Source organism: Nothobranchius furzeri, chromosome 9 (genome assembly GCF_043380555.1).
Source record: "Nothobranchius furzeri strain GRZ-AD chromosome 9, NfurGRZ-RIMD1, whole genome shotgun sequence".
Lineage (NCBI taxonomy): Eukaryota > Metazoa > Chordata > Actinopteri > Cyprinodontiformes > Nothobranchiidae > Nothobranchius > Nothobranchius furzeri.
The window spans coordinates 27,487,286-27,514,455 of NC_091749.1; the positions used below are offsets into that span (position 1 = coordinate 27,487,286).

General features: G+C 42.9%; 1 protein-coding gene across 3 annotated transcripts in view; it reads left to right on the plus strand.

Annotated features, from left to right (window-relative positions):
• adamts18 (ADAM metallopeptidase with thrombospondin type 1 motif, 18) overlaps nucleotides 1-27,170 on the plus strand; it is a 108,939-nt gene that overhangs the window by 32,401 nt on the left and 49,368 nt on the right. For 2 of the 3 annotated variants that reach the window (XM_015953947.3, XM_070554740.1), the window contains exons 4-12: nucleotides 2,306-2,561; nucleotides 2,796-3,010; nucleotides 8,437-8,520; nucleotides 8,633-8,792; nucleotides 10,952-11,057; nucleotides 12,546-12,683; nucleotides 12,762-12,915; nucleotides 16,864-16,959; nucleotides 17,804-17,952. In XM_015953947.3, coding sequence (XP_015809433.3) covers nucleotides 2,306-2,561; nucleotides 2,796-3,010; nucleotides 8,437-8,520; nucleotides 8,633-8,792; nucleotides 10,952-11,057; nucleotides 12,546-12,683; nucleotides 12,762-12,915; nucleotides 16,864-16,959; nucleotides 17,804-17,952 — 1,358 coding nt within the window. Of the gene's footprint in view, nucleotides 1-2,305; nucleotides 2,566-2,795; nucleotides 3,011-8,436; nucleotides 8,521-8,632; nucleotides 8,793-10,951; nucleotides 11,058-12,545; nucleotides 12,684-12,761; nucleotides 12,916-16,863; nucleotides 16,960-17,803; nucleotides 17,953-27,170 lie in introns of all 3 variants that reach the window. The other variant, XM_015953948.3, reaches the window with a different exon arrangement.

Here is a 27,170-nt window from a genome sequence, read left to right on the forward strand (position 1 = left end):
TGGTGTTGGGGAGCTGCATTTCATTGATCGTATCATGAACTCAGCAATGTACTGCTCTAGACTGAAGGAGAAGATGCTGCCATCACTCCGTGCACTTGGTCGTCCTGCACGTTTCTAACACGACAACGATCCAAAACACACATCTAAAGCTACTGTTGCTTTTGTGAAGAAGAACAGGGTGAAGGTGATTGAATGGCCAAGTATGTCTCCTGATCTGAACCCAATCCAACACCTGTGGGGAATTCTGAAGCAGCAAGTTGAGCATCACTCTCCATCCAGCATCCAGGCTCTAAAACAGGATCTTCATGAAGAATGGAATAAGATAGATGTTACAATATGTCACCAACTTGTTCATTCCATGTCTAGAAGACTTGGTGCTGTCCTTGCAAAATACTAGATGTAGTAGTTTTTAATGTGAGGTGTATTTATCCTTGCTTCAACCAATTTTAGTAAAACTGAACTAAGTTATATTATTAACCTTAGTTTCATTTTATGGAGTAAAACAAGGGTTCAATGAAACCCAGCCTCATGAAAAATCTGGAAATTGTTCTTTTGTTCACTGAGCTCCTGATTAAATGAGTACTTTTCAAAGGGGTGTACTCATTTATGCTGAGCACTGTATAAATATGAATACATCAGAACTGAATGAGCTATTAATTATGCAGGGCCATGAGCTGAAGTAAACTCCATCAAAACTCATCCTAGAACACTAACGAGACGGCACACAACTGTGCAATGTTTGAATAAATTTAGGGGCTTAAGTTTGTGTTTGGTTGATCTTTAGCTTCCGTCCCACAACATAGTGGCAGGGATTCTGGCGCCAAACATTTCTTGTAAGCCACTTAAAGAAGGATATAATGACAACACAAACAGCTTCAGCAACCAATACATAGTTTTCACCCATTTATGACTGCGTTTTTCTGCTAATCTTTTGTAACATCTATGGCAATAATATGCTGTTAACAATCTTAAAATTGTAAACTAAGAAGCAGGTTCTCTCTTAGTGGTTCATGACTCACTAAAGCAGTGGTGCCACCATGGTGGGCCAGACAATCTCATGTGTATGGCTGTTTTTGAACACAAATTCAAGAGAGTAAAGGGGAATCTTCAATGTGTTGCAAGATTTGTTTATTTATGCTTATTTAAAGAAAATAAGTGAAAAAGAGAATAAAGATGGGTTGGTATATTAAAAAATACAAATAACATATTGCAGCTAAAATAAAACACTTTTTGTTTTAGTGTGCCATCCTTTGAAGACTACATGAAGCATCAAAGTCCTGTTTAGCGAAACAATAGTTGGAAATCAAACATGTATCTCCTGTACAACACTTGTTTTAGAGTGAACCCTCTTTCTGTTGCCTTTCCTGCAGTTTTCAAGTGTTCTTACTTCATCAGTGGTACCTGCTTTTTATGAAGAGAAACCTGAGAAACACAAACATAGTTTATCAGCTCAACTCCTTCTTAAAAAGCAAGTTCACTGAGAAGCAGTTTTTACTGGATATGTTTGAAATCCGAGTTTCACATCAGTGCAGAATGTGAAAAGAGTCTTCTTCCCCTGATTTCTGCATTAAGAAAACAAACGAGGAAACTCTTGGATTAGAAAAGTCAAACAGGTCTATGTCACACTGTAAATTTGCATTCAGGGACTCGCACAGCTTGGCTCGTAGAAGCTAACCATTAGCATTAGCAACTCCGTGGCAGGACTCCTTCTGGCTTGTGCTATTTGCAGAAATGAAACATCAACGTTGCAGAGCAAACACAAGCAACTGAAGACGTGGGTTATTGTTAGCCAATCAGTGGTGAGATGTCCCAATATCATGAACACTAGTGAGTAACTCCAAACCCTGCCATCCTTCCTGGTTAGCTTTCACTTTGTGAAAAAGGAGGTGCCATAGCTCTTTCTCCCATGGAGAATGACTCACTGAACATTCACACTAGAGACCACTGCAAATGTGTTGAAATAATGAGTGAATAAGAGATTTAAGTATTTCTGATAAAGAAAATACATTTTGTAGCTCACTGCTTCACAGTAACCATATTTAGCCTTGCACACATATATTTATTAAAAGTTTACGCTTGCAATTGTATTGAATAACATGGAACACATTTATGAGTTTGTACTAATTAGCCTTTTTTTACAAGACCACACCATTGCCTAATGTATTAAAATGACACGATTGCACCAAAATATCGCCACAGCCACTTATAAATGACCTAAGACTTACTGATGCCGCCACGGCTTTGCAGCAAATTGAAGGCATTGTTTTGTTAAAACAGCTACTGTTCATGATTTTGTGTTTTTCAGTCAGGTTTGATTCGTGTCTCTAAGGAGGACTACCTAATAGCTCCACTACCTCAACATCTAGCCAAGCAGCACAACTACAGCACCCCTGATGGTCACCATCCACATGTGGTTTACAAGCGCTCGGCAGAGCATGTTGTTCACCGAAGATCCTTCACATCGGAAAGTCTTCCTCTTCACCATCAGCAGCAACAAAAGCATCATGACTACCAACATGGAAAGCTGCAGAGGCAACACTTCTGCGGACGCCACAAGCAATGTATGTAAGGGAACCCTCTCTCTTCATATAAACACCCCTTAAATATTTGTTGATGTAAAAATCAACTATTCACCATCAACATTTTTGTTCAGTATTGTCATGCACTAGCATAAAAGCACAAATATAGGTCTGTTTAATCTGCTAAACAAAAGAATACCTATGTCTTCCTCTATGCCCGCCAGGAGAATGTGCCCTACCTGCATCATTTCCCCTTCTCTTTTTATGTTTTCCTAGATGCTCCCAAGCCTCCTGTAGAAGATCCATTCATCATGCCTGATGAGTTCCCTATGCCGGAGGTGGAAGAGCCAGGGCGGGCAAAGAGGTCTCCCATCGACTCCAACAGGGTGGGAGGTCTGAATGTGGAGACCGTGGTTGTGGCAGACAGGAAGATGCTGAAGAACCACGGCAGGGAGAATGTCACCACCTACATCCTGACCGTCATGAATATGGTGAGAGTGGGGAAGGAGAAGGGAGGGGAAGGAAAGGAGGAGCTTGCAATGATTCAATAGCATGTGGAGTTTGTTGAAATGGGTTTGGTCTGTTGTCCATCATTGAAAAATATTGTTTTGTATCAACAATCTGCAAGGTGACTATTGATTAAGCTAAGTACAAGAAAAGCTAGAGTTAATAAAAAAAAAGAACATGTCTGTTACCTCATTTTGTTTTGGCTTTTAGCCACATTTATTGTGTTGGTGGTCTTGTGAGGTGAGGTGTTGAATATGGTTCAGTATGAAGTTACTGAGACTAGGGAAAAAAACTCTTACCCATAAGGACCGCTGTCCTACATTTTTTAGTGGTTCCTGTGCTCCAACAGACCTGACTGAGGTCCTTCTCATTACCTGTGTCCCCTAGTAGTTGTGACGTCTCAGCCTTTGACCTTGTTCTTACTCCTTCCATATTGGTGTTGCAATGCTTCCGCCCTAAATGCAGCTCCATCTTTCTAAAGGAATTTTCCGAACTTTTAGCAGACTTGCTCCTCAAGTACGACGGTGGACTCGTACTTGGTGATTTTAATATTCACATTTGCTGCCCGTTGAAGCTGCTGGTGAAGGACTTTTTTGACTTGGATTATTTTGGCCTACAATAGCTGGTTGAGGACCCTACTAACAACTGCTCTCATACTTTGGATTTAAATCTGTCCTTTGGATTTTGTGTTACTGACCTGTATGTTGATCCTCTGACCACATCCCCATTCACTTGAGCATCCCTGGAACGTCTCCTTCTCCAGTTAGGAACTCATCTTGCCATTATTCTAGGTAAATTTCCCCTTCTATTATTTTTCAGTTGGCCTCTTGTTTAGCTGACGGTCTCATTCACCTCTCACCTACTCAGGCGTAGTAAAACTACCTGTGAGCCATGGCCCAATGATGAAACTTGTGTCCTTCAACACCAGTGTAGGATCTACAAATGAAGGTGGCGTTAAGACAAATTGCACACTTCACAACTGTTAACCCTTTTATCAGAAGGCAGTCAGACTCACCAGAAACAATCTTACGCTGGCTTAGTTACTACACACCGGCCTGATCAAAAGAAATGGTACGGTGTCATCAACTGTGTTCTGTCCTTAAATGACTGACTGACTAACTCCACCTTACCCGTCTGTGGCTGTCTGTACTGAATTTCTTAACTTCTTTGTTAGCAAAGTCCAAAACATCAGGTCTAACCTCCTGCCGTAGGAACATTTACTAGTGAAATACCGCCCTGCCTATCCCAGCTCTCTGATTTTAGCTCCATCTCACTGGAAGCCTTGACTAAACTAATGAGGTCAATGAACCCTTCTGGCTCTCCTGATGACTGCCTTCCCCCTAGTCTATTGCTTGAGTTACTGTATGTGGTTTCATCTGGGATCTTTCCATCGGCCCTTGAGAAAGTGGTGGTTCTACCACTTCTAAACAAGGTCTACATATGTCTGACTGTGGAAACTATCACCCAATCTCAAAGCCCCCATTTATCTCCAAGGTGACTGAGAAATATCTACGCCACATACAGTTGACAAAACATCTGGACAACCATCACCTTTCAATCTGGTTTCTGACCTAAATTTAGCACTGACACTGCTCATGTTTGCACATTCTGGTTGCTATCAACTCTGGCCCCTACGTTTTGCTATTACTGCTTGATCTCTCCCCTGCCTTTGATACTGCCAATCACTCAATTTTAGTTGATAGACTTGAATCATGGCTGGGTGTTCCTGGGACCCCACTCAACTTGTTCACTTCTTACCTCTCTGGCTGCTGCTTTCTAGTTAGCATTGGTAAACACTCCTCTAGCTGTGCTCCTCTATCCTGGAGGGGGCCCTCAGGGCTCTATCCTTGGACCACTGCTTTTACATCACACTCAACCATCACAATTACTCCAATTGGTTTGTGGACTGCCTACATAAGGTTACAGGCTGGCTAGCCACAAACCTTTTTGAAACTCAACAACAGTAAGACTGACGTGATCATCTTCAACTCTAAACACCCTTCTTACCCACTAAGCACTCCTTCGCTACCCTCTTTATATATCAAAACCTGTGTCACAAGTCTGGGGGTTTAATTACATTCTGACTTAACAATGTCGCCCCAAGTTAACGCTGCTGTTAGATTCTGCTTTAGCAACTTTGCCGTAAAATACAACTGAGACGTATTCTAAAGAGACCCCACTGAAGCCCTTTTCATATAGACATTCTGGAACATTTGTGGACAATTCAATGCGGTTTTTAACCGGAACTGTGTTTTCAGACACACCACTTTTGTACCGGAACTTGTCCTTTCGGCTGCGTTCACACAGCAGGGAAAGGTTCTAGATGTCTGACGGCGGTGGGGGGGTGGGGGGTCAGACTCATGCTAAGAAGAAGAAGAAGAAAATATCATTTCTAGCGCCTCTCAAGATAAAAATCACGAGGCGCTTAAGCATAATTCTGCGCACACGAAGACGCATAAGAGACCTGGATGATGAAGCTCAATGGTTAAAGGAATCACTGAAGCGGTGTGAAGCGCTCCGTTGCGCGTCTAGACGGTACCGTAGGAAGCGAGCTGCCGTGGTTCGCCGCATGCTACAGGAGCGAGCTACAGTATCTGGGTGCGCACAGCGTCCCCCGGTCCCCTCCTCCTCCCCCTTGTCCGGAACTCTACCTCACCAGTCTGAAGCAGCCACCATGTCCGTAACAAGTCCGGACCTGTTACTAGGGGCTTCGTCCGGTTAAATTCCGGAACACGTTATCCGGATGTTTGTATTCAGACACAAGGGTCTTACGGACAGAGTCCGGAACATTTCCGTTTTTCATGGCCTGTCTGAATGGGGCTTTAGAGTCAATCATCCATGCTTTTATCACATCTCGCTTGGACTATGCTAATTACATCCTGACCAGGGCAAATGCCTCCTGCCTTATCTGGCTGCAAAAAATCCAAAATGCATCTGTTAGGTTCCTCACAAACACTGATCGATGTTGTCATATCACCTGCATCCTTGCCTACACACTCCACACTGGATTCCAGTGCAATGCAGGGTTACATTTGAGTCTCACCTTTGTCTATAATGCTTTAAATGGTTCTTTCCATCCTTCTCTCTGTGACTTGCTTAGGCCTTACACCCCAGCACATTTCCTCCCCCCTTGGCCTCCTTAAGATGTCAAGGGGATCTTACAAATCTCATGGAGCGCAAGCTTTCTCTCACACAGCCTCCAAACTATGGAATGCACTACCCATGCACATCCGGACGGCACAACCGCTAAACGAATTGAAAACAAGATGAAAAAGTCACTATTTCAGTATTGCCTTTGGCTCCTAAACTGCCTCTCTCTGCCTCTTTTACTTTATGTTCTCTGTATTTGTAATATCCCCTACCCTTAATCCTGTTTTTATCTTTGTCTTTTAAAAGGTTCCACTTACTCCTGAAATGCTTGCTTTATTTTATTGTCCAGTCTGCAGTGTTATTTTTTTGGTTGTACTAGCCAAGTTTTGCCTACCACTTTGGTCAGCTGCAATACTGTGTTTTAAAACGTGCTCTGTACGTAAGTTATAGATGGATGGATTATTTGAATCAATGGGTATTGTGTAACACTTGGAGTCGCTGTACAGGTAGTTTAGCCACTGATTCAAGTGTACAGCAGAGAAACAACAAAAAAAGCTGATTATTGGAGTCTGACACTTGAACAGATTTTCCTGATTTGGATGGACAAATCCAAGACCATGGTTTTGAGTTGGAAAAGGGTAGAACGGCTTCTCCAGGACAGGGACGAGGTCCTTCCTCAAGTGGAGGAATTGAAGTATCTCAGGGTCTTGTTCATGAGTCATGTGGTGAAAAGAGAGCTGACCCAGTCGCAGCTGAAATTAGTTTTCTCCCCAGGGTGAGATAGGCTGAGAAGCGTAGTCATCTGGGAGGGGCTCAGAGTAGATCCACTGCTACTCCACATCGAGAGGAGCCAGTTGAAGTGGCTTGAGCATCTGGTTAGGATGACTCCTGGATGGCTCTCTGGTGAGGTTGTCCAGACATGTCCAACTGGGAATAGACCCAAAGGAAGACGCCGGGCATGCTGCGGGACTCTATGTCTCGACTGGCCAATGAAGACCTTCCCCTGGGGGAGTTGGCCAAGTGGCTGTGGAGAGGGAGGTCCGAGCCTCTCTGATTAAGCTACTGCTCCTGCGACCTGACCCCATATATACAGAAGAGAATTGATGCATGGATGGATAGATGAACAACAGGACAACTTTGTCATGCTAGACTGAAACAGTTCCCCTTTGCAGCCTGTCTTTACAGAAGACACTTTTTGTTTTCCAACATTTTTGTAAATGCCTGTTTGTCATCAAGTGGGAATGAAACCCCGCCGCTGAATGGTTATGTCTTGACCCCTCATAATCAAGTTTTAACTTAAGCTCAACTAAACTTGTGTTTAACAGAATGGCGGTTTAGCCACTTCCCCCTCATATAATTAAAGCTTTATGTACCCTCATGTAACGCTTTATATGCAGCAATGTTTCACAATAAATAGCTCCTGCAAAGCATCTTAAGCTTTATGACTAATTCATTTGTTAAACACCCTTTTACAAAAACAGAGGTACATAATAAAACACACCACGGCTGCAGGCCCCCCACCACATGAGAGTTGGAGCATGGTGGACATCTTTTATTTTCATGTCTGAAATGTGGCAACCCTATTGAAAAGTTGTATGCCAATCAGTCATAGTACTGAAGATAATGAGGTTTTCTTATGGCTGGGACCAGTTTCAATGTAAAATTCACAAAATGTAACTCAATATATGTGTTTATTAGGTTCTGTCGCATTTTTATTGTAAACACCAGGTAGGGCTTAGCTCTACATGCCCTTAGAGAATTTAATTAAAATTCATTCAGTGTATTTTGTAGTCGGGCATCCAGCCAGCAAACCAACCAGCTACCCAGGCAGGCATTGTGGCAGACAGACAGCACTGAGTCTTAGTTTAATGCAAAGCTTTAAGCAAAGATGACTCTCTTCACTGCGTCAAAATCGAATTTAGCTATCTATCTCTAAAATCGATCACAGTTTTGTGTTTTCTAACGCCAGTTGGCTATGGAGACCATCATCACCACCTTTTCATCAACCATCAGTTTAGAGTTTCTAGTAAAGTTAAACATAAAAGGGAGTTTTCTGGGTCTGGATCAGTGTTTTCCTAAATCTGTATATACGTATCTCTAATTTTAACATTTTAAACATTGTTGTGTTTAATGGTTGTAAGCTGCTAAACTACTCAACTAAAGACAATTTATAAATGTGGCTATTGCACAGTGAAGAAATATGATGATGGAGAAGTCCTTGTTGTGGTTAAAGAGCATGCTTTCCAGGCATGTAGATAAACATTATCAACTATAAAGAAAATGGAGTGTTACCAATCAATTCATCTGCATATCTTTGTAGGTTTCCAGTCTTTTCAAAGATGGCACTATTGGGACAGACATTAACATTGTTGTTGTCAGCTTGTTGCTGCTGGAACAAGACCCTGTGAGTGGACTGAAAATGAACTCTATAACAAAGATTTGTGGTGCTCCGCTGGATACAGAAAAAATCACCTATAACTGTCACTCTTTTTCTGCATCTATCGCCTTTTTTCCAGCTGGGATTAAATATCAATCACCATGCCGACCAGTCCCTCAACAGTTTCTGTCAGTGGCAGTCAGGTCTTGTGGGGAAAGGAGGAAAACGGCATGACCATGCCATACTACTCACTGGACTTGACATTTGTTCCTGGAAGAACGAGCCCTGTGATACTCTGGGTAAGATGGTACTTTCCTCACCTTAAGTTCTAATACTAGAGTATGATGGTGAGAGGGTGGTGAATGTTAAAGCCGAGGCACATGTTTGGGTTTCTATCCTGTCGTCCTTTATCTGAGGAAACTTTCTCATTAATAAAACTAAAGCCAGCAAAAATATAGCAATGCAGCTCTTTTAATATTTAAATAAACCAGATGCATCTCACTGTTCCATGTCCTACTTCCTGTTTGGCTCATGAAATTTTTGAAGGTGGAATATGGAACATGAACAACAAAGTGACACCTAGTGTGTGGAGGTTGTAATTGCAACAATAGAACAAGGTTTCCAGCCGTCGGGATACCAGGTTCGCTGCAGATATGTGACCATTTTTATTTGGGTCCATCTATTGTAGACTTCACCTAAACACTGGTTTTAGATCTTTTATGGTCGCTACTTTTCTGAGGATAACAACATCTTCTGGGCACAGAAGCAGCTGCTTGACTTGCAGAGTCCGCCATTTTCCACAGTGCCAGCCTCGCTGTACCGAGTGGACTGTTTACCATATTTGACAACCTGCAATGGTGCCCTCTATTGGCTGGTGGATGTAAATATAAACCCTGTGTCATGCACGTCAAACTGAATGTTTGATTATGTTTTTTGTTAAAATATAGAGTTTAAACAAGTAGGGCTCGCCACAGAACCACAAAGGCGGAGCTGCTTCAGGGTCAGCCCCACCCATTCATGCAAACTCAACCCAGCCTGCTGACTTCTTCTGTTTTTAACTTTATTGCTAACTATCCTGACCTATATGAATTACAGCTGTTACTAAAACAATTGTTAATACTATGTTCCAAATAAGCAAGATAGAAATAATTTGCTACATGACAAAGCCTGAATATACCCCAAAATGATAAGGTTCCTTTCAGCAAATCTCTGCCCACGGCCGCGCTGACAAAACGCTCCTACAACAGCCTTTTAGACAAACTGAATATTGTGTGAGCTCTGGTAGTCTAGTGGCATAATGTTCTGACTTTAGTTTAGTTTTGCGCTCTGCTGACGACGGCTCGACTCCAGGTGGGGTCAGCAGTAATTCATTTAGCCAGCTGAAACAGAATTAATTTAATTATATTTTAATTTTATTGATTATTTTCTGCAAAATATTTCATGTCTCTAAAGGTTCTTTGAATTTGGTAATTCCTAAGCAGCATTTTAGTTGAAACTCTGGATTAACACTGGCTAAATAAACAAAGAAAGTAAAAAACAAACAGATTAGTCCTTTTATTTTAAACAGTTTATCAGTAAAGGGTTGAAAACATAATACTGGCAAGTGTGGCTAGAAAAGAAGAAAAAAGTTAACACCGCGACCGGGAGGTGAACCTTTGCAAAACTATACACCGGACACCATAGGCACTTCACCACAGTTTGCTCCACATATCCTGTACTATTCAGTCTTTGTAGATGGGGTGTATAGTTTTTCTGGTGATGTCCCAGTAGAAGTAATTTCAGCTATTGCGCCATTTCCAAATATGGTTTGAGTTTGACAACTGGAAGCAGTTTGACTGACCCTGATGGAATGGGCGGGGCTGACTCTGGTGCAGCTCCACCTTTAGGTGAAGCTCCGCCTTTGTGGTTGTGCAGGGAGCACCCTCTCCAATTAAAAGAAATACTGTGCTTTCATTCTGCGCACCACTTAACACCCCATGGAGGTATTATTTAAATTAAAAAATAGAGCTTTTGATTCAATTGTTCCATATTCAACTTTTAATTACATGGCAATCTGCATGCAGCGTCCACAAAAATTAGACTCCATGCAGAAACTTTCTGCAGCTCCGCATCTGGAACCAACCTGCGCTGTAGCGTGTGTGAATGCTCTGATTGGACTCATTGATTTTTGATCCATGCAGAAGCCATACAGAAGCTGCCTTTGCTCCCTATTCAGTGTGAACGAAGCTTAACACCCCTGTGATTACAGAAATGGGTGGATGTCAGCACCACTGACAACGGTAGATTGCCTGGGATTGTCAGGCTGCCCCTGTCAGTTTGTGGGAAACTAATTTTCTTATGAACTACTTCTCATGAACTTTGCTCTCTCACCATAGGCAACGCAGAAAGAAATTATTCTCATAATTTTCATTAAAAGCTAATTTGACCTTTTGATTTTTTTTCATCATTTGCTCTGCAGGTTTTGCTCCCATCAGTGGCATGTGCAGTAAATACAGGAGCTGCACCATCAATGAGGATACAGGACTGGGCTTGGCCTTCACCATCGCTCACGAGTCTGGACACAAGTGTGTTTAAGAAAATAACCTCACATGCACAAAGTTCATGAGCATTTCATTATTTTACAATTAATATCTCTTAGTAATTTTTCACCATTCAGTGGACTAGTGGTGAGTATCCTTCCTGGGACTGGGAGATCGGGGTTCAAATCCTGGTCAGGTATTACCAAAGACTATAAAAATGGGACCCAATGCCTCCATGGTTGGCACTCACCTTTAAGGGGTTGGATTGGGGGTGGGGGGGTGGGGGGTGGGGGGGTGTGGGGGGTCAAACCACCAAATAGTTCCTGAGCCACAGCTGTAGCTCACCTCTCCCCACTGGGAGGGGTCAAATGCAGAGATGTACTTTCCCCAGTGTGTGATGACTAACGTGACTTTAACTTCTACGCGTGGGCCATGTTATTATTAGAAAGACACAGCTGAAGTGGCTTCACGCTGCTGATGAAGGATTAAATGAAGGACAGGGTCTTGCTTTAAAACCCTACTGTGACATTCCAGGAAGATTAAAAAACAATGCTTCAGCAATCATGAGCTGTCCCCCACATTTAGACAGCGTCTTTAAAGACATATCAACTTTTCAGAATGATCTCTCAAAAGTTGATGAGTTAGACTTTTTCAGACATGCCTGCCCTAATTTAGCGAAGGCAGCAAGGATGTTTACCTTCGGAAAAGACACCACTAGCTGTATTTCTCAGTGAATTGCATCACAAACAGCACAGCTGTTTGATGCTCATAGGCTTGGAATAAAAATCAAGACAAACATTATTTCCTTGAATGCTTCTTTGAAATCTGGGAAAATGTAATAGCTAGGTGCTCATTGGTTTGTTGCTTGGTTTGGGGAAAATGTCCCTTCGTGAGGATTTTGTGAATAAGACAGATGCACCAAACACAAATTTGCTCCTAAAAAAGTGCCATGCATTGTTAAATTAGGACCTTAACTTGTGGGGAGCACAAGCGGATGATCGTGAAAATGAAGTTAAAACTCAGATACAGGAATAGATGGTTAAATTAAAAAGTGGATAGGATGAAATATATTTTAGTTTGATATACTACTACTGAAAAAAATGCTTTTAATTTATTTGGTTTTCAGTTTTATAGCTTTTAGTGCAAAAAATTGATTAAAATCAACAAAATATGTCAAAATCTTAACATCTAGATCAGGAGTGCCCAATCCTGGGCCTGGAGGGCTGCTATCCAGTATGTTTTAGTGGTTTCTCCGCTCCAGCACTCGATTCAATGGTTCAATCACTCGTGCAGCAGCTCATCAGGTTCTGCAGAAGCCTGTTAATCAGCTGCTGATTGAAACCCAAGTGTGTTGAAACACGATTAAAACTAAAACGTGCCCAATCCTGGGAGCGACCAGGCTTTCTGATCTAGATGTTTAAATGTTTTCATTTTTCAATATTTTGTATCATGTCACAATTATAAGGAAAAACAACCTTTTTTACAGGAAAAAAATACACTCTAGAGTGTCAAATAGTTTATTTTCTTTTCCAGTTTTGGGATGATCCACGACGGAGAGGGGAACCCTTGTCGGAAGACAGAAGGCAACATCATGTCTCCCACCTTGGCTGGAAACAACGGGGTCTTCTCGTGGTCCACCTGCAGCCGACAGTACCTCAGCCGCTTCCTTGGGTAGGCCTCACAAACAGATGGCAGACTAGTCCCACAGCTGCTAATGCTCTGACCCCGTCGGTGTGCTGTGCTCACCAGAACAGCCCAGGCGTCCTGCCTTGGGGACGAGCCCAAGCAAATTGGTCAGTACAAGTATCCTGAACAGCTTCCTGGTCAGCTGTACGACGCAGACACGCAGTGCAAGTGGCAGTTTGGGTCCAAGGCCAGATTGTGCAGTCTTGATTTTGTCAAGGTGATATATTCATTTAATGTATTTTGTCAGTTTTTCTGTCTATTTTTCATCATTAAACAGCCAGGAGGATTAAAGCTGCTACTAGTTAAGTTTTAAGATAAGATACAACTTAACTGTGCGTAAACGTGGGAAATTGTCTCAGTGTACTCTGTCCACCTTAAAAAAACATTAAGATGCCTTAACACAAAACGTAAGAAACATGAGAACAGACTCCATTCAATACAGGCCTTCCAGCTGCATAACACTACTGATTGAGTAGACTAACTGAAAGTGCAATGGGAAGGCTGTGGTTGTTTTAGCATCCAGGAGAGAGTAGAGCACGTCTCAGCTAGTAGAAGCTAACTGTTAGCATTAGCAACTTCACAGGCTTGTATTATCTGTGGAGATGAAACATCAACATTGCAAAGCAAACAGAATCAGTGGTAGAGTTGTGTTGCTGTTTTCCTATCAAAGGCGAAATGTCTGAATATCGGGAAATAAGACTCCAAATCATGCTGTGTTCTGCTCCCTTCCATTCCAAGTTTAGGTCCTCCACCGCCTCCCTTACATCCAACTGTACATCTCCTTTAAGCCCCATGAGATGTCTAAGCTGCAGCTGTTACACACCTGCTTAGACTCTATTAAAACCTGGATGGCTGGGAGCTTTCTTCAGCTGAATGAAGATAAGACTGAGATACTCATCTGTGCCCCAGACAAGCTGGTTCCCAAAGTCAGAGACTCTCTTGGTCAACTTGCTTCCCACACCAAACCTTCTGTCAGGAATCTTGGCATGACCTTTGACCCGGCTCTCACCCTGGATTCTCATGTCAGTTCTCTTGTTCGCTCTTCCTTCTTCCATCTCAGGAACATTGCCAAGCTGAGTCCCATTCTGTCCCGCTCTGAACTTGAGACAGTTCTCCACTCCTTCATCTCCTCACGCTTAGACTACTGTAACTCTCTTTTCACGTGTCTGAGCAGAACCTCCCTGAACCGTCTACAGGTGGTTCAGAATGCCTGTGCTCAGCTTCTGACCAAGTCCTCCAAACACACCCACATCACCCCGCTTCTCCTCCAGCTTCACTGGCTGCCAGTCAACTTCAGGTTCATTTCAAGATCCTGGTTCTGGTCTATAGGGCCTTACATGGACAAGCACCATCTTACGTTGGTGATCTTCTTAGTCCCTACACCCCCAGCAGGTCCCTGAGGTCCAGTGATCAAAGCCTACTGGTTGTGCAGCACATCAAGCTAAAGACCAAAGGTGACAGATCGTTTGCTGCTGTAGCCCCCAGACTCTGGAACTCTCTCCCACTGAGCCTGAGATCAGTGGACTCAGTGGTCTCCTTTAAAAATCAGCTGAAGACTCACTTGTTCAAGCTGGCTTTTGTATGACCTTCTTCACCACTCTCTTTATTCTGCTCTCCCCACCTATTCCACCTTCCTCAGGATCCACTGATTTCTCTTTTTCCTATTCACTCTCTCTCTTTCTTAACATTTTTTAATTACAATTGCCTATTTTTTGCTCATTTTAAATACTGTATATTTTAACCATTTTCTCAATTCTTTTTTATATTTTCGCATTTTTTGTTTTTGTGAAGCGCCTCGTGATTTTTATCTTGAGAGGCGCTATAGAAATGATACTTTCTTCTTCTTCTTCTTCTTCTTCTTCTTCTTCTTCTTCTTCTTCTTCTTCTCCCTACTCCTCTGGCTCACGTTTACTTCCTGAAATAGGAGCGCCGGAGCTTTTTACCCACAGAGATAAACTCACAAGGCATTAATTTACAATAGAAACCCCTGCAGATGTATTTAAAAATGAGCGAACTTGGTCTTTAGGGCTTATGGTGATTTTGTTTTATTAGAAGAATCTGCAAAAAACACATTCCCAAAGAGACAGACATAAGAAATTAATTGGAGGGACTGGATGACTTTTACATTTACTTAATTTAAAATACATTTTCCGTGAACTCTGGCATTGATATCATGTATACATATTTCTGTATTCATATTTTGACTCATTAAGGGAAAATGCACGTCTTTCTTCCATTTTGTTGAGCATAAAAAAACTCTGTAAATGAGAAAAGCTGACATTAGCCAGAGGAGTTCTCCGGTTTCTACTCTCCAGTACCTGAAAATCAGCTTTGAATCTAATAACCAGACTTTATTAACAGGAATTCACATCTTCAGGAAGCCTGGACAACAAAGACACTGCCAACCCTCAGGAGGCAGGTGATGGGAATTGATGTTTGAATTTTTTTCCCATTTAAAAAGTTGTCAAAAACTTGGAATCTCATCGTTTACTATTAGAACTGACCATGCTTCTCAGATGGGGTCGATGAATCTCCAAGAATGAAGAAAACGTCTAGCTGCCTTTGTTTTAACTGATTAGGATTAAAAGGCACAACACCAAAGAACCCAGACAAACATTTGGAAAGGCTCTGACCTCCCTGCACCCCCCCCCCTCCCCTTCCCCCACAGACACACACACTCCCACCCCCCACCCTATCAGCGTGTCCCTGATCGTCGTCTCCTGACGTGCTGGGGCGTCCCGAATCGTCGTATATCGAGGCTTGGTCACACGTGTCATATTTTGATGCTTTGGGTGTGAGAATGTGTTGTGGAACCAGTTGCCACCCTCAGTCAGGCTGTCCCCATCTCTGCCAGTCTTTAAGAGTCGCCTAAAAACCCATCTCCTCCACTTGACATTACCTGAACGTGTTTGAATTTGGCCATCTTTTATGTTGATTTTAATTCCCTGCTTTCATTGGTCTCTTTATCCCTTGTTTTACCCATTTGTTTTCTACTTTAATGTTTTACCTTGTTTGCACTATTTGAATTGTTTTTATTATTGATTTATTCATCATGTTTCACATTTCTCATGTACCATGTTCAGCGCCTTGGGCTTCCCGACAGGGTCGTGGAAGGTGCTTTATAAATAAAGCTTTGATTGATTGATTGATTGATTGACATTTTCGGTTACTACTTTATGAATGTGGACCAGCTCTGTTTTTACTTATTATACTTTCTTAGTCTATTTTTCTTCACTACCAGAGCCTCTGATAATGGCACTGACATGCTAAATTGCCGATGATCCAGTCCTAAACCGCCACTTTGTTAATCAAGAAGGTTCTAGCCCTGAACAACTCCTAAATGTTTGATCCTCTGTTTGGATCCTTTCACTATGCACCCCTACCAAGAATCAGAAAGGCCTTTATTCAGACAGGGTAATTCACATGTAAATGATGTTTAAAAGCTTTTCACTGCTAGGGAATTTTCCAGATTGTATTCTGACAGCTTAGCTCACATGACAGCACCTTGCCGTGCCCCCCCCCCCCCCCCCCCCCCCCCCCGTGTTTCTCTACATCTGCATTTGTAGGACTCGTGTAGAAGACGGAGGGGGGTAAATCACTTATGCTTATTAACAGTGGATTTGTGGTTAGCCGTTCACACTTCATCACCCATTTTTTATTTTTTCTAAATTCTTTTGGACTTGTGTGGACGTGTGTTTTCAGCTTTTCTCTCTCTCACCTGCTTGATACCAGCAAAGCGGACCTGCCTCAGAGCATAGAACCAAACAAAGCAGAGCCGTCTGCTCTAATCCTTACCGCCCTCCCTCCCTCTTACCTCTCTCACTGCTAGCTGCAGTCGGGCATCCCGCCAACCAGTGCTGCCTGTCTTTTGACCCCAGCTCTTCCTCTGGGCTCACTGGCTTGTGCTGTCCGTGTTTTGTTGGGTCACATGACAAATGCAATCACAGCTTGTTTCATTAAAGTAGTACACTGATTGGGTTTGACAGAAGGGCTTTGAGGAGAAGCCGGTTGGAGGTGGTGGGGGATTATGGAGCAGCTTGATTGTGGTATTTTCTGGTCCAGGGTGAGGGAAAAGGGTGGGAATTAAAGCTGCCACCATTGCTGCCAGCTGACACTTATCTTTAATACATTTTCTCATTCTGGTCATTTGTTTCTGGTTTGACAGGACATCTGCAAGTCACTGTGGTGTCACCGCGCAGGCCATCGGTGTGAGACCAAGTTCATGCCCGCTGCAGAGGGAACCAGCTGTGGTCCAGACATGGTGAGCACAGGCCGACTTGTTTCTGATGGATCACAGCAGTCGCTCCCTCCATCTTCTGCCGGTTTCAGTCACTGATGTTCTAATGAGACAATCTGTTTACACTTTTCATTAGTGGAGAAGTGTTTACCTGTAGCCAGAGACACAACAACTAGACCATATTAGTGAGTGATTATGATAAGGCCCAATCCTGCTATTTTTTCATCAGCTTTCTTCTCTTATTATTATCTTATCATGTCCCTTCCAACTCCAACACCATCATTTTGGACATCTAAACATGCATAAAAAGTATTGAGTCCTTCAAAAGTAGGTGTGGCAAACGGCTTTACGCCTGCAAACCCTTTGACCCACTACCTATCCCAGTATTAGGTGTGCACATCCACACAAGGAGGACTTATGATACCTAATCACAGATATTGAAGTTCCATTTAGAAAGGATGGACCGGAGTACCTTTCCTCTTTAATTAGCATCCATATCTGAATACTGACTTGCAATAAAATATCCACTCATGCATGCACAAGAACACCTGCAAAAGCATTCTGGACAAAACTCTCCAAGCAAAGCTGCATCTATTGTCACATATAAGATGATATTTAACAAAGAGAAATGTGGTGAAGTGTGAGCAGGATTTGGCGCGTGTGTGTTTGCATTCGTGCATACGTATGTGTGTTTGTGTGTGTGCATGCTTGTGTGTGTGCATGCTTGTGTGTGTGTGTGAGTGTGTGCACATCCGTCCAGGTGTGTCGTTTGACATTTGTCCAAATGGACGAACCCAGACCTGAGCATTGATAAGAAAACAATTACCTTCTTTTGTTTCATTTTCTTCCTCACTTTTGTTGCCTGTAGTGGTGTCGGAGGGGTCAGTGTGTTAAATACGGAGAGCACGGTCCCAGAGCCATCCATGGTCAGTGGTCAGCCTGGTCCCAGTGGTCCGACTGTTCCAGAACTTGTGGAGGAGGGGTCATGTACAGGGAGCGGTCCTGCAGCAGCCCGAGGTATGAACACACTTCCAGGCTCTCACATCGTCCTGATCTAATTCATCACATCCATTTTAAAACTTAGAACCAGATTAAGTTGCCAAACAGACGACAAAATGATTCATGTTGTTACGAACCAAAAATCTGAGCTGCAGTTTGGAACAGAAACTCCTCATGTAACAAAGAAAACCCTTGGTTTCTGAACACCTGAGAGACCTTTCTGCCAGGTACCTGTCAGCACGCACACACACACACACACACACACACACACACACACACACACACACACACACACACACACACACACACACACACACACACACACACTCATCAGTCAGTCTGACAGTCTAGGCTGACGGACTGTTTCTTGCCGTGCTTCAGCCGAGCGAAACCACCTGACAGCATCCTCGTTTGTCTGCAAGCTGCCAAGACAGCCGGTAAATGTCCACTACAGCTGCTTACTGATGCAAGAAAAGCTCCCCATGATTCTGCAGAGCCAGTTCCCACAGTGCATGTTAACAGAGCTGTGTGCACGTTCCCATCTCAGGTTTATCGATGCATTGCACAACAGCCATGCAGCACCCTGCTGTAGAACACTTGGAGATTTATTAGATGTTTTTAGACCTTGATTCTCCTTTCACATAAACCACAGCTGTCTAAAGTCAGTGTGATCATAAAGAGGTGTAGTGTATTAACTATCTGAAGTTAATTAGCAGCTCTCAAATTTATTACAGGATCAGCGGCTGCCTGCAGCAGGACCTTTAGAGTGGTGAATGATTTCCTACTCATTTATGCATTATCATTCCTTCTTTAAGCCCTTCTGTTCAATCTAAAGCCCAAACACAGTCCTGTGAGATTCAGGGTTATACGATATTTAATCACGTGTTTAAACAGCTGCTGGTTAACTGGGATCTATGTTTAGGGAACAAATAGAACATTTAGAACTGTTCATCTCAGCCGGTCATAGATGAACACTCACACTGCACACAAGGTATAGAAAGAGCTAATCCAGTAGGATTATGGCTGAAATATCTGGTCTGACAGGATTGGTGGAAAGGGGATGACAGTGATGGTGCTGGTGAAACATTAGCTTTAACCAAAGCTGGAACATTGTTAAAAGTGACATAGTTGCTGCCAGTAAGTCAATAGGGTCACCATGGTAACCCCTGGTGGCACATTAAGGTTGGTTCATGCTTGATGCGTCTGCGAGGTTTGCACGGCTCTGTGCGGCGAAATTGCGTCATTTTAAAAACCACGCCCCTCCACCGCGCCTCCGCACGGCCCAAACTTTCCACACCGCGCACCTAGGAAATTTTCTAACCACGCGGACGGTCGGACGTGGAAAAACATGGCGGACTGGCAAGAACTAGTATGGCAAAACTAGTATGGCAGAGGTTGGTAAATACAGACATTTGTATGATTCAGCTCTCAAAGATCACCGTGATCAACATGTTGTTAATAATTCTTGGAGAGAAATAGCTCGCACTGTCGGAAAAGAGGAGGACGCTGTTAAAAATGCTGGAATGCCATGTTGTAAACAACAGTAATTTTTACTTCTACTATGGTGTAGTGTTGGATGCATGCATGCCGAAGAGCTCCATGCTGCCCCCTACAGGTTGGGAGAATATTGGCTCACCGCAGAGACAAGCCGCATGAACCATAAACGCTGCAAGTTGTGAAACGCGTTCCATCCGCGAGCCGCATCACCAAGCGGAAAGTAAATGCGTCAAGCATAAACCGAGCTTTAAGGTCATGTCAACCACACTCTGGCAGAGAACAAATCACTCCTGTTCTTGGATCTCTACACTGGTTACCAGTAAACTACAGAATAGATTTCAAAGTGCTTCTACTAGTTCATAAATCACTCAATGGCATGGAGCTTATATACATGTCAGATCTCATTTCTGTATATATACCTAGGGCTCTGAGATCCCTTGGAAACAATCAGCTGGTTGTACCACGGGTCAGAACCAAACATGGTGGAGATGCATTTAGTTACTATGCTGCTCACATATGGAATCAGCTTCCCTTTGACCTCAGATGTGTTCCAACCCTCGTGTTGTTTAAAAACAAAATTAAAAACCCTAATGTACTCATCAGCCTTTAAATGAACATGCTGCGTTATCTCCACTGTCTGCGCTGTAACTTTGTCTTCCTTTAGCTCTAAACTGTAATTCTATCCATGTGTATTTGAATGTGTGTTTTTATGTTGTTTTCATATCATGTCCTGATTATTGTAAAGCGCATTGAATTGCCTCTGTGTTTGAAATGTGCTCTATAAATAAAGCTGCCTTGCCTTCTGCACTCCGAAAACCACCAGTTTGAGTGGTAGAGACACACCAAGTTAAAGATTATTAACTTTTTATCAAAATAGCACAAGAAAATAGTACATAAATAAGACAGTCTAAATATTCTTTGTGAACTTTTTTTTTATCTTAAACAATTTTTACGTGCCAGTAAAATGTATTTCAATTATATGCTGTAGCCTCAAATTTTCTGATGCATACATTCATCTGCAAGTTCTCATAAGTTCTAATCAAAAGTCATCTTTTTTATTGCCCCATTTCATCTGTTCAACTAAAGACCGTTTGAAATTTGTCCTCCTCTGTACTTCAGTAGCTTCATCATCGCTTGCTTTAGTGAGACAGACACTCAGCTCCGTGTCTCCGTCTCAGTCGACTCGTCTCCTATTCCACGTGAAGGATCAAACACATTTTCAAAGACAAGCTGGCTCTCATATGATACACATTATACACAGTTACTGGCAGAGTGAAAAAGGGCCACAGAGCGTTTCAAACCAGGTTGGCTGTCAACTTCATTTATCATTCCTGTGGCAACAAACGGAAACTTGTAGAAGCAGCTGCTGAAAGACTGGAATGAAGTTGCTGAATGGTTGGTTCTTTGGGTCAGTGGGACAAGATAATGATTCAGTCAAACAGCGCCGAGTCATAATTTCATCTTAAAGAGTAAGTTGAAACTGGACTGCTGCATTTTTGAATTAAACGTTTTAAGTCCTTAGTTCAAAACGCCCACATCCAGAAGTCTGCAGGTTACTCACAGACCCAATCAGGACTGGAGCTTTTCCCTGAGTCTCATTTTAGTCATTGATGCAGGATCCAGATCTGGAGAAACTCATTCATGTGTTCATCTTCAGCAGGTTGGACTATTGCAATGGTCTTTAGTCTGGTCTTACCTAAAAGGCTTTGCAACAACTTTAGCTCATTCAGAATGTTGCTGGTCTTACCATGAACAAAGAGAACCTAGCGCATCACTCCTGTTCTTAAATATATTCACTGGTTATCAGTAAACTACAGAATCCATTTCAAAGTGTTTGTACTAGTTTATCACTCAGTGGCATGGGGCCATAATACATGCCAGATCTCCTTACAGTATATTAACCCAGCTGGGATTCTGAGATCCTTAAGAAGCAGTCAGCTTGTAGAACCATGGGTCAGAACCAAACGGGGTGAAGCTGCTTCTAGTTACAATGCTGCACACAGATGGAATCGGCTTCTTCATGACCTCAGATATACAACACAGTCAGCCATTCACCCATTCACACACACATTCACACACTGGTGGTGATGAGCTTCGATGTAGCCATTGCTGCCCTGGGGCGCACTGACAGAGGTGAGGCTGCCGATCACAGGCGCCACCGGTCCCTCCGACTACCACCAGCAGGCAACATGGGTTAAGTGTCTTGCCCAACGACACAACGACAGAGACAGGCTGAGCGGGGCTCGAACCTGCAACCTTCTGTAGTTTCAGCTATAATGCCAGGCCTGATACCAACATTTTATTAGAAATATTTTTGGTTGTTTTAAATCCCAACGGACACGGAGACAGAAATGAAAGAGAAAGAGGGGCGAGAAAAGGAAGAGGGGGGGTTCACGAAAATAATGTACAAGAATCCTCTTCTAGACCTGCAGAAAAAGAAAAGAAAGGGTGCACACAAAAATCACTGTCATGTTTGACTTAATCCAGGCCAACTGGGAACTCCGACTGGAGAGGTTGGATCAGCACAGACATCGGATCACTGCTTCCAGTTCTTTACTCATTCTTTCACATCGCCCGTTAGTCTGTGGGTAAAAACCAGAGGAGAGGTCGACATTGGCCCCCAGGCGGGTGGCAAACTCCTTAAATGTATGGGAGACAACCTGGGGGACCTGGTCAGAGAGGATTTAAGTAGGGATTCCATGAAGGCAGAACAAGTGTTTGATCATGAGGGTCGCAGTTTCTGTAGAGGATGGGAGAGACCTAAGGGGGATCAGATGACAAGCCTTGGAAAAAATGATCAGTGACAGTTAAAATCACATTAAAACCACGGGAAGGAGGGAGGCCAGTGAAAAAGTCCAGGTCGATATGAGACCAAGTTCATGAAGGAATGGGGAGAGGGTTACAAAGCCCATGTGATGGCTGATTGCTGCTGTTGTTGCGAACAGTTTAGCTTCCTTGAGGTGTACTAGATTTTTGTGGTCTGTCCACACAATAACAGGGGGATCTGCCCCCTCCAGCCAATGCCTTGACAAATGCCTGTTTGATGGCAAGGAGCTCACGATTACCAGCATCGTAATTTTGCACCGCAGACATTGGGCATCGTGTGAAAAAGGCACAGCAGTGCAGTTTGGGTGAGATTTGGGACAGAACAGCTCCAACGCCTGAGTGCAAGGCATCAACCACCAGAGTAAACTGCTGTGAGAGATCGGGTTGAGTGAGGATGGGCGCTTGCATAAACATGGTTTTGAGCTCCTTAAAAGCCTGGTTTGCCTCCATGGACCACACAAATGTTTTTTTTATAGGCATGTGTTGTGTAAGGGGGGTTGCAATTATACTATAGTTCTTATTAAAACGGCAATAAAAATGAACAAGTCCAAGAAAACATTGTAACTGCTTATGTGATGAAGGGATAGGCAAGTCGAGAACAGCTTGAACCTTGTCCGAATCAGTCTTCAGCCACCCGCTCTCTAGAATGAATCCAAGAAACTTCCCAGAGGTTACATGAAATTCACATTTCTCGGCTTTGACAAAAATGTGGTTCTCCATCAGTCATTGGAGGACAGCCCGGACATGTCCTGCACAGGCTCGAAGGTTGATGAAAAAAAGGGCAGCGGATATTTATTTTTCATGGTTATCTGGTTTAGACATCGACATAAATATACTGGACAATTCCTTTCCATAGGCTCCAATATCACGTTTTTGAGGCCAAATGGGAGGTGGCCACCACCGCCATTTTGACTGTGTCACAGGTTCCATCAAGCCCAGACAATTCCAAAAAAGGGAATAGAGGTGGAGCTGAGGGTGGGGCTGTAAGGCTGGAATCAACTGACAACACCCGGTTGAACTAGCTACAAGCTAACCTGAAGCTAACCCTGGCTAACCCAAAGCTAACGCGGAGGTGGGAGCCGAGCTAACAGATGTAGCCACCTAGCTACAACCGGAGCTAACTCTGTGGAACATCCATCGACCGCATGGAGTTCAGGTGGAGGTTTGGTGTGCTTTTTCATGAAAAGTACCTTTCTGTGAATAAAAAAAAATATTAAATCGGTAAGTTTATAAATTATTTCCGTAATGAAAATATATTTTGCTTTGAGCAAGTTTTCACTATTTTAACGTACTGTATTTTCCGGACTATAAGTCGCTCCTGAGTCGCACCAGCCATTAAATGTATAATGAAGAAGAAAAAACATACATAAGTCGTATTTTGGGGAGAAATTTTATTTTTCTTACAAAATCTGAGACCAAGCGTTTCACATTGCAAGACAAGTACCGGTAACAATAACCGAATAATGCACCGCAGCAGCGCGCCACGGTCTCCAGCAGAGGAAGGCGGTATTTGAAACCCTCCCAGCGGGACAGGGGAACTCATTCTTGGGTCGGAGTCGGCCCGCAGCAGCACAGTGTAGCCTACATATTTTGTTATATAAGTCACTCCGGAGTAGCAGAACCGGCCAGACTATGAAAAAAAGTGTGATTTATAGTCCGGAAAATATGGTAGTTATTAGTATTTGAGATAAATTAGCAGGCTAAATACATTTCATATATTTCCAAAACGTAATTTTGTTTGTATGTTGTACAGCCAAGTAGCCTTTATTCTGGACTCAGTACAATTCACCATAAGTAAAGAGACATTATACAGATGAAGTAAGCACAAGACAACTTACTGGAAGAAACAGAATTATTATCATGAGAACCAGAACAAGACATGTACCAGGTATGAGCCTCGTCCAACTGATTTGCAATGGCTTGTCGGGAGAAGGCAGTGTAGGGTCCTTGGGGGAACTTCTGCGGGGTGGTGTTGAAATTGAAAGAAAGCCCCTGCTATGTTCCCTTAGCGTCTTGTCGAAATGGATGGTTAAAGCAATGAGCCCTTTGAGGTCAGATGATTCTAGGCAGAAAGCTGATTGATCCTTAATCCAGTCATTTTAAGCAGGGCTATAATATTCCGGGTCTGGAGGGCCAGTATCCAGTATGTTTTAATGGTTTCTCTAGACCAACACACGATTCAGTGGTTGAATCACCTGTTCAGCAGCTCATCAGGCTCTGCAGAAGCCTGTTAATCACCTACTCATTGAAATCAGATGTGTTGAAGTAGGGTGAAAACCAAAACATGCTTGATACCGGCCCTCAAGGAGGGACAAAAGCAAGGTAAATAACAAAATTATTTAATAAAAAAGAATAAGAACTGATGGCGCTGCTCAAAGGATGCGGGATGATCCACGAGGGTTCCAAAGAGGAATTATTGAAATTAATGTGAACTGGTTTTGTTTTTGCTTACCGATCCGGCGATAAGGGGGACAGAAGGGAGGGGCTGTCTTGGTCTGAGTGAGACAGGAGAAGTTGCGAGGCACAGGCAATGTTCCAGGGCTTGGATTGACAGAAAACTCCAAGGGTGATCCAGGAAGACACGGTAGAAGCAGGTGGATGCCGGAGAGTGGGAGGTCAGGGGAAGAGTGGCGTGACGTGGAGTGAGATGCGAGGTCGGGGAGTACTGTAGATGGTTGAGTTGGTCACAGATGAGCCTGGAGAAGCAAAGAGTGGGGTTAGATGCTGAGGTCAAGGTGAAATTGAACAAATATTTCATCATTAACGATGACTAGAATCCACTAATAGTCTTAGTCTTAATCTTAGTCTTAGCAAGATTTTGGCTCGAACTACCCAGCATAAGTAATCATTCCGTGTGGAGTTGTGTCAACCTGCTCCTTAAATTCCCTGGAGCGTGATGGAGAATCAGCTACAGCTGGACCCACTCTCCAGGCATGCACACCTGCAATTAGACTCAGAGAGAGCACAGCAGACATAGAAGCTCATCCAGACCTTGACAATCACTGCGCCAACTGCATGAGGATGCATAAGAGAAACAACAATTGTTGAAGGACACGGTACAAATTCATAGTGCATTTAGTGCCAACCACAGCCTTGGGTTATGTACCAAAAACACCCAAGTCCATACGTGTGAGAGCTCCATGTGCATAGTGTTTTTCAACAGTAATCTCTGCAGTCATTATCATCATTGTCATCATCATCAGTTTCCAGCTCTGTTCAGTGAGCCCCAAAGTGCTTAACACAAAAGATTAAAACACATTACAAATACAACGAAACACCTCAAATCAAGAGTGACTATAATACAAATACAATTATGAAACAAAACCTGCCCAGTAAAATACTTGTGGTTGCCACCTTACTGCGTATTGATTTAATTTAATGGTGTGCTTTAGTGGAATTTTCTATCAGTTATACAAGCCTTTTCCTAGTTCAGATTAGCAGCATAGTACAGGAATGTGGAGCTACTTACACACATGAAATATGTAGTGAGAAATCCTGAGAGGAACAGTGAGGAAGCAGGTGAGTCCTAAAGAGAACATGACCAGACAGGATGACCTCTGAACTCCCAGTAGTTTCCATTTCTGTCAGAGAGCAGATTTACTAGGCAACTGGGACATTTAAGCATCCTAAGGGTCAAAAGGTTTAGACACTGAAAACTTGTCAAGTCTGCTTTCAGTCCTGTTGTACGTATGATTGTAACAACTCTGGTGGATCAAGGAATTGTTGAAACATGGTTATAAGGAAAAAGATCCAAGTTTGGTGTAAAAGTCAGTTATTTTTAATAAATTCAATTCTCGTTTTGTGTAAATTGGCCATCACCTGTGCTTTGATCAGAACAAGTTGACTGACAGTATACGCTGAAGTCCCCCGCTGGCCGGGTGTAAGCACCTTACCATATGGGCTGCGTTTGTGTGCAGCTAACTACTAATAGGATCGGGACCATGAAAGCCAGGGCCAAACTTCCCCTTTCACCAATGGGAAGCAAGTTTGGCACAGAGCATGTTGACTCACCCACATATACCTTTGAATGGAGCTCCATCAATCTTGGCAGCCATGTTGTTCTGTGAATAAGCCCAGGTCTAAATGGGCAGCTGAGTGTAAGAAAATCTCAGTCAGCTTGAATATTTACCTTTCAGTGTTGCTGGATCTATTCCACACAGCCACTCTCAGTGGTGCTGCAGAAAACTCAAAAGAAACACGCCACTGATTGTCTTCTCCTTGTGATTTCTTAGTTTCTTTCAGTTGATTTTCTCTGTTAACACGGAACTGTTTTGATTAGACACAGTACGCTTCCTCAGGCAGTGTGTGTGTGTGTGTGTCTATGTGTGTGTGTGTGTCTCTGTGTGTGTGTGTGTGTGTGTGTGTGTGTGTGTGTGTGTGTGTGTGTGTGTGTGTGTGTGTGTGTGTGTGTGTGTGTGTGTGTGTGTGTGTGTGTGTGTTTGTGTTTATGTGCATGTGCAAGCCCCTCTAATAAACACCCACCCAAACTCAATTTTCTCTGTTGGTGTTCTTTGGAATGTCTGGCATGAGTTTAGAAAGCCTGGGAATTCTTCCATGGCATCCCAGTGTTTATTAAAACACTGCTTCCTTTTGTCTAAAACATTCTTTTCATCTTTCTGGTGAAACATTCAAGCTTCATTATGCTTCTATGATAGTAGGTTAAAAAAGCTTTGATTTGTCATGTTTCACTCATGGATGAAGTCAGTTTAGTCTAATGTGAAACTGATCTTGACTGGAAAAGATAAACATTCTACATCCTACATTTAAAAGAGACGATGTGTAGCTTTACCATTAGTTTCTGGAATAATCCATCAAAATGCTGTTGAAGATGAATGAGTTGTAGAAAAATATTGGCAGCTTTGCAACATATAACCATAAAAATCAGGTCTAAAATACACGGGAGCCGTTCTAAG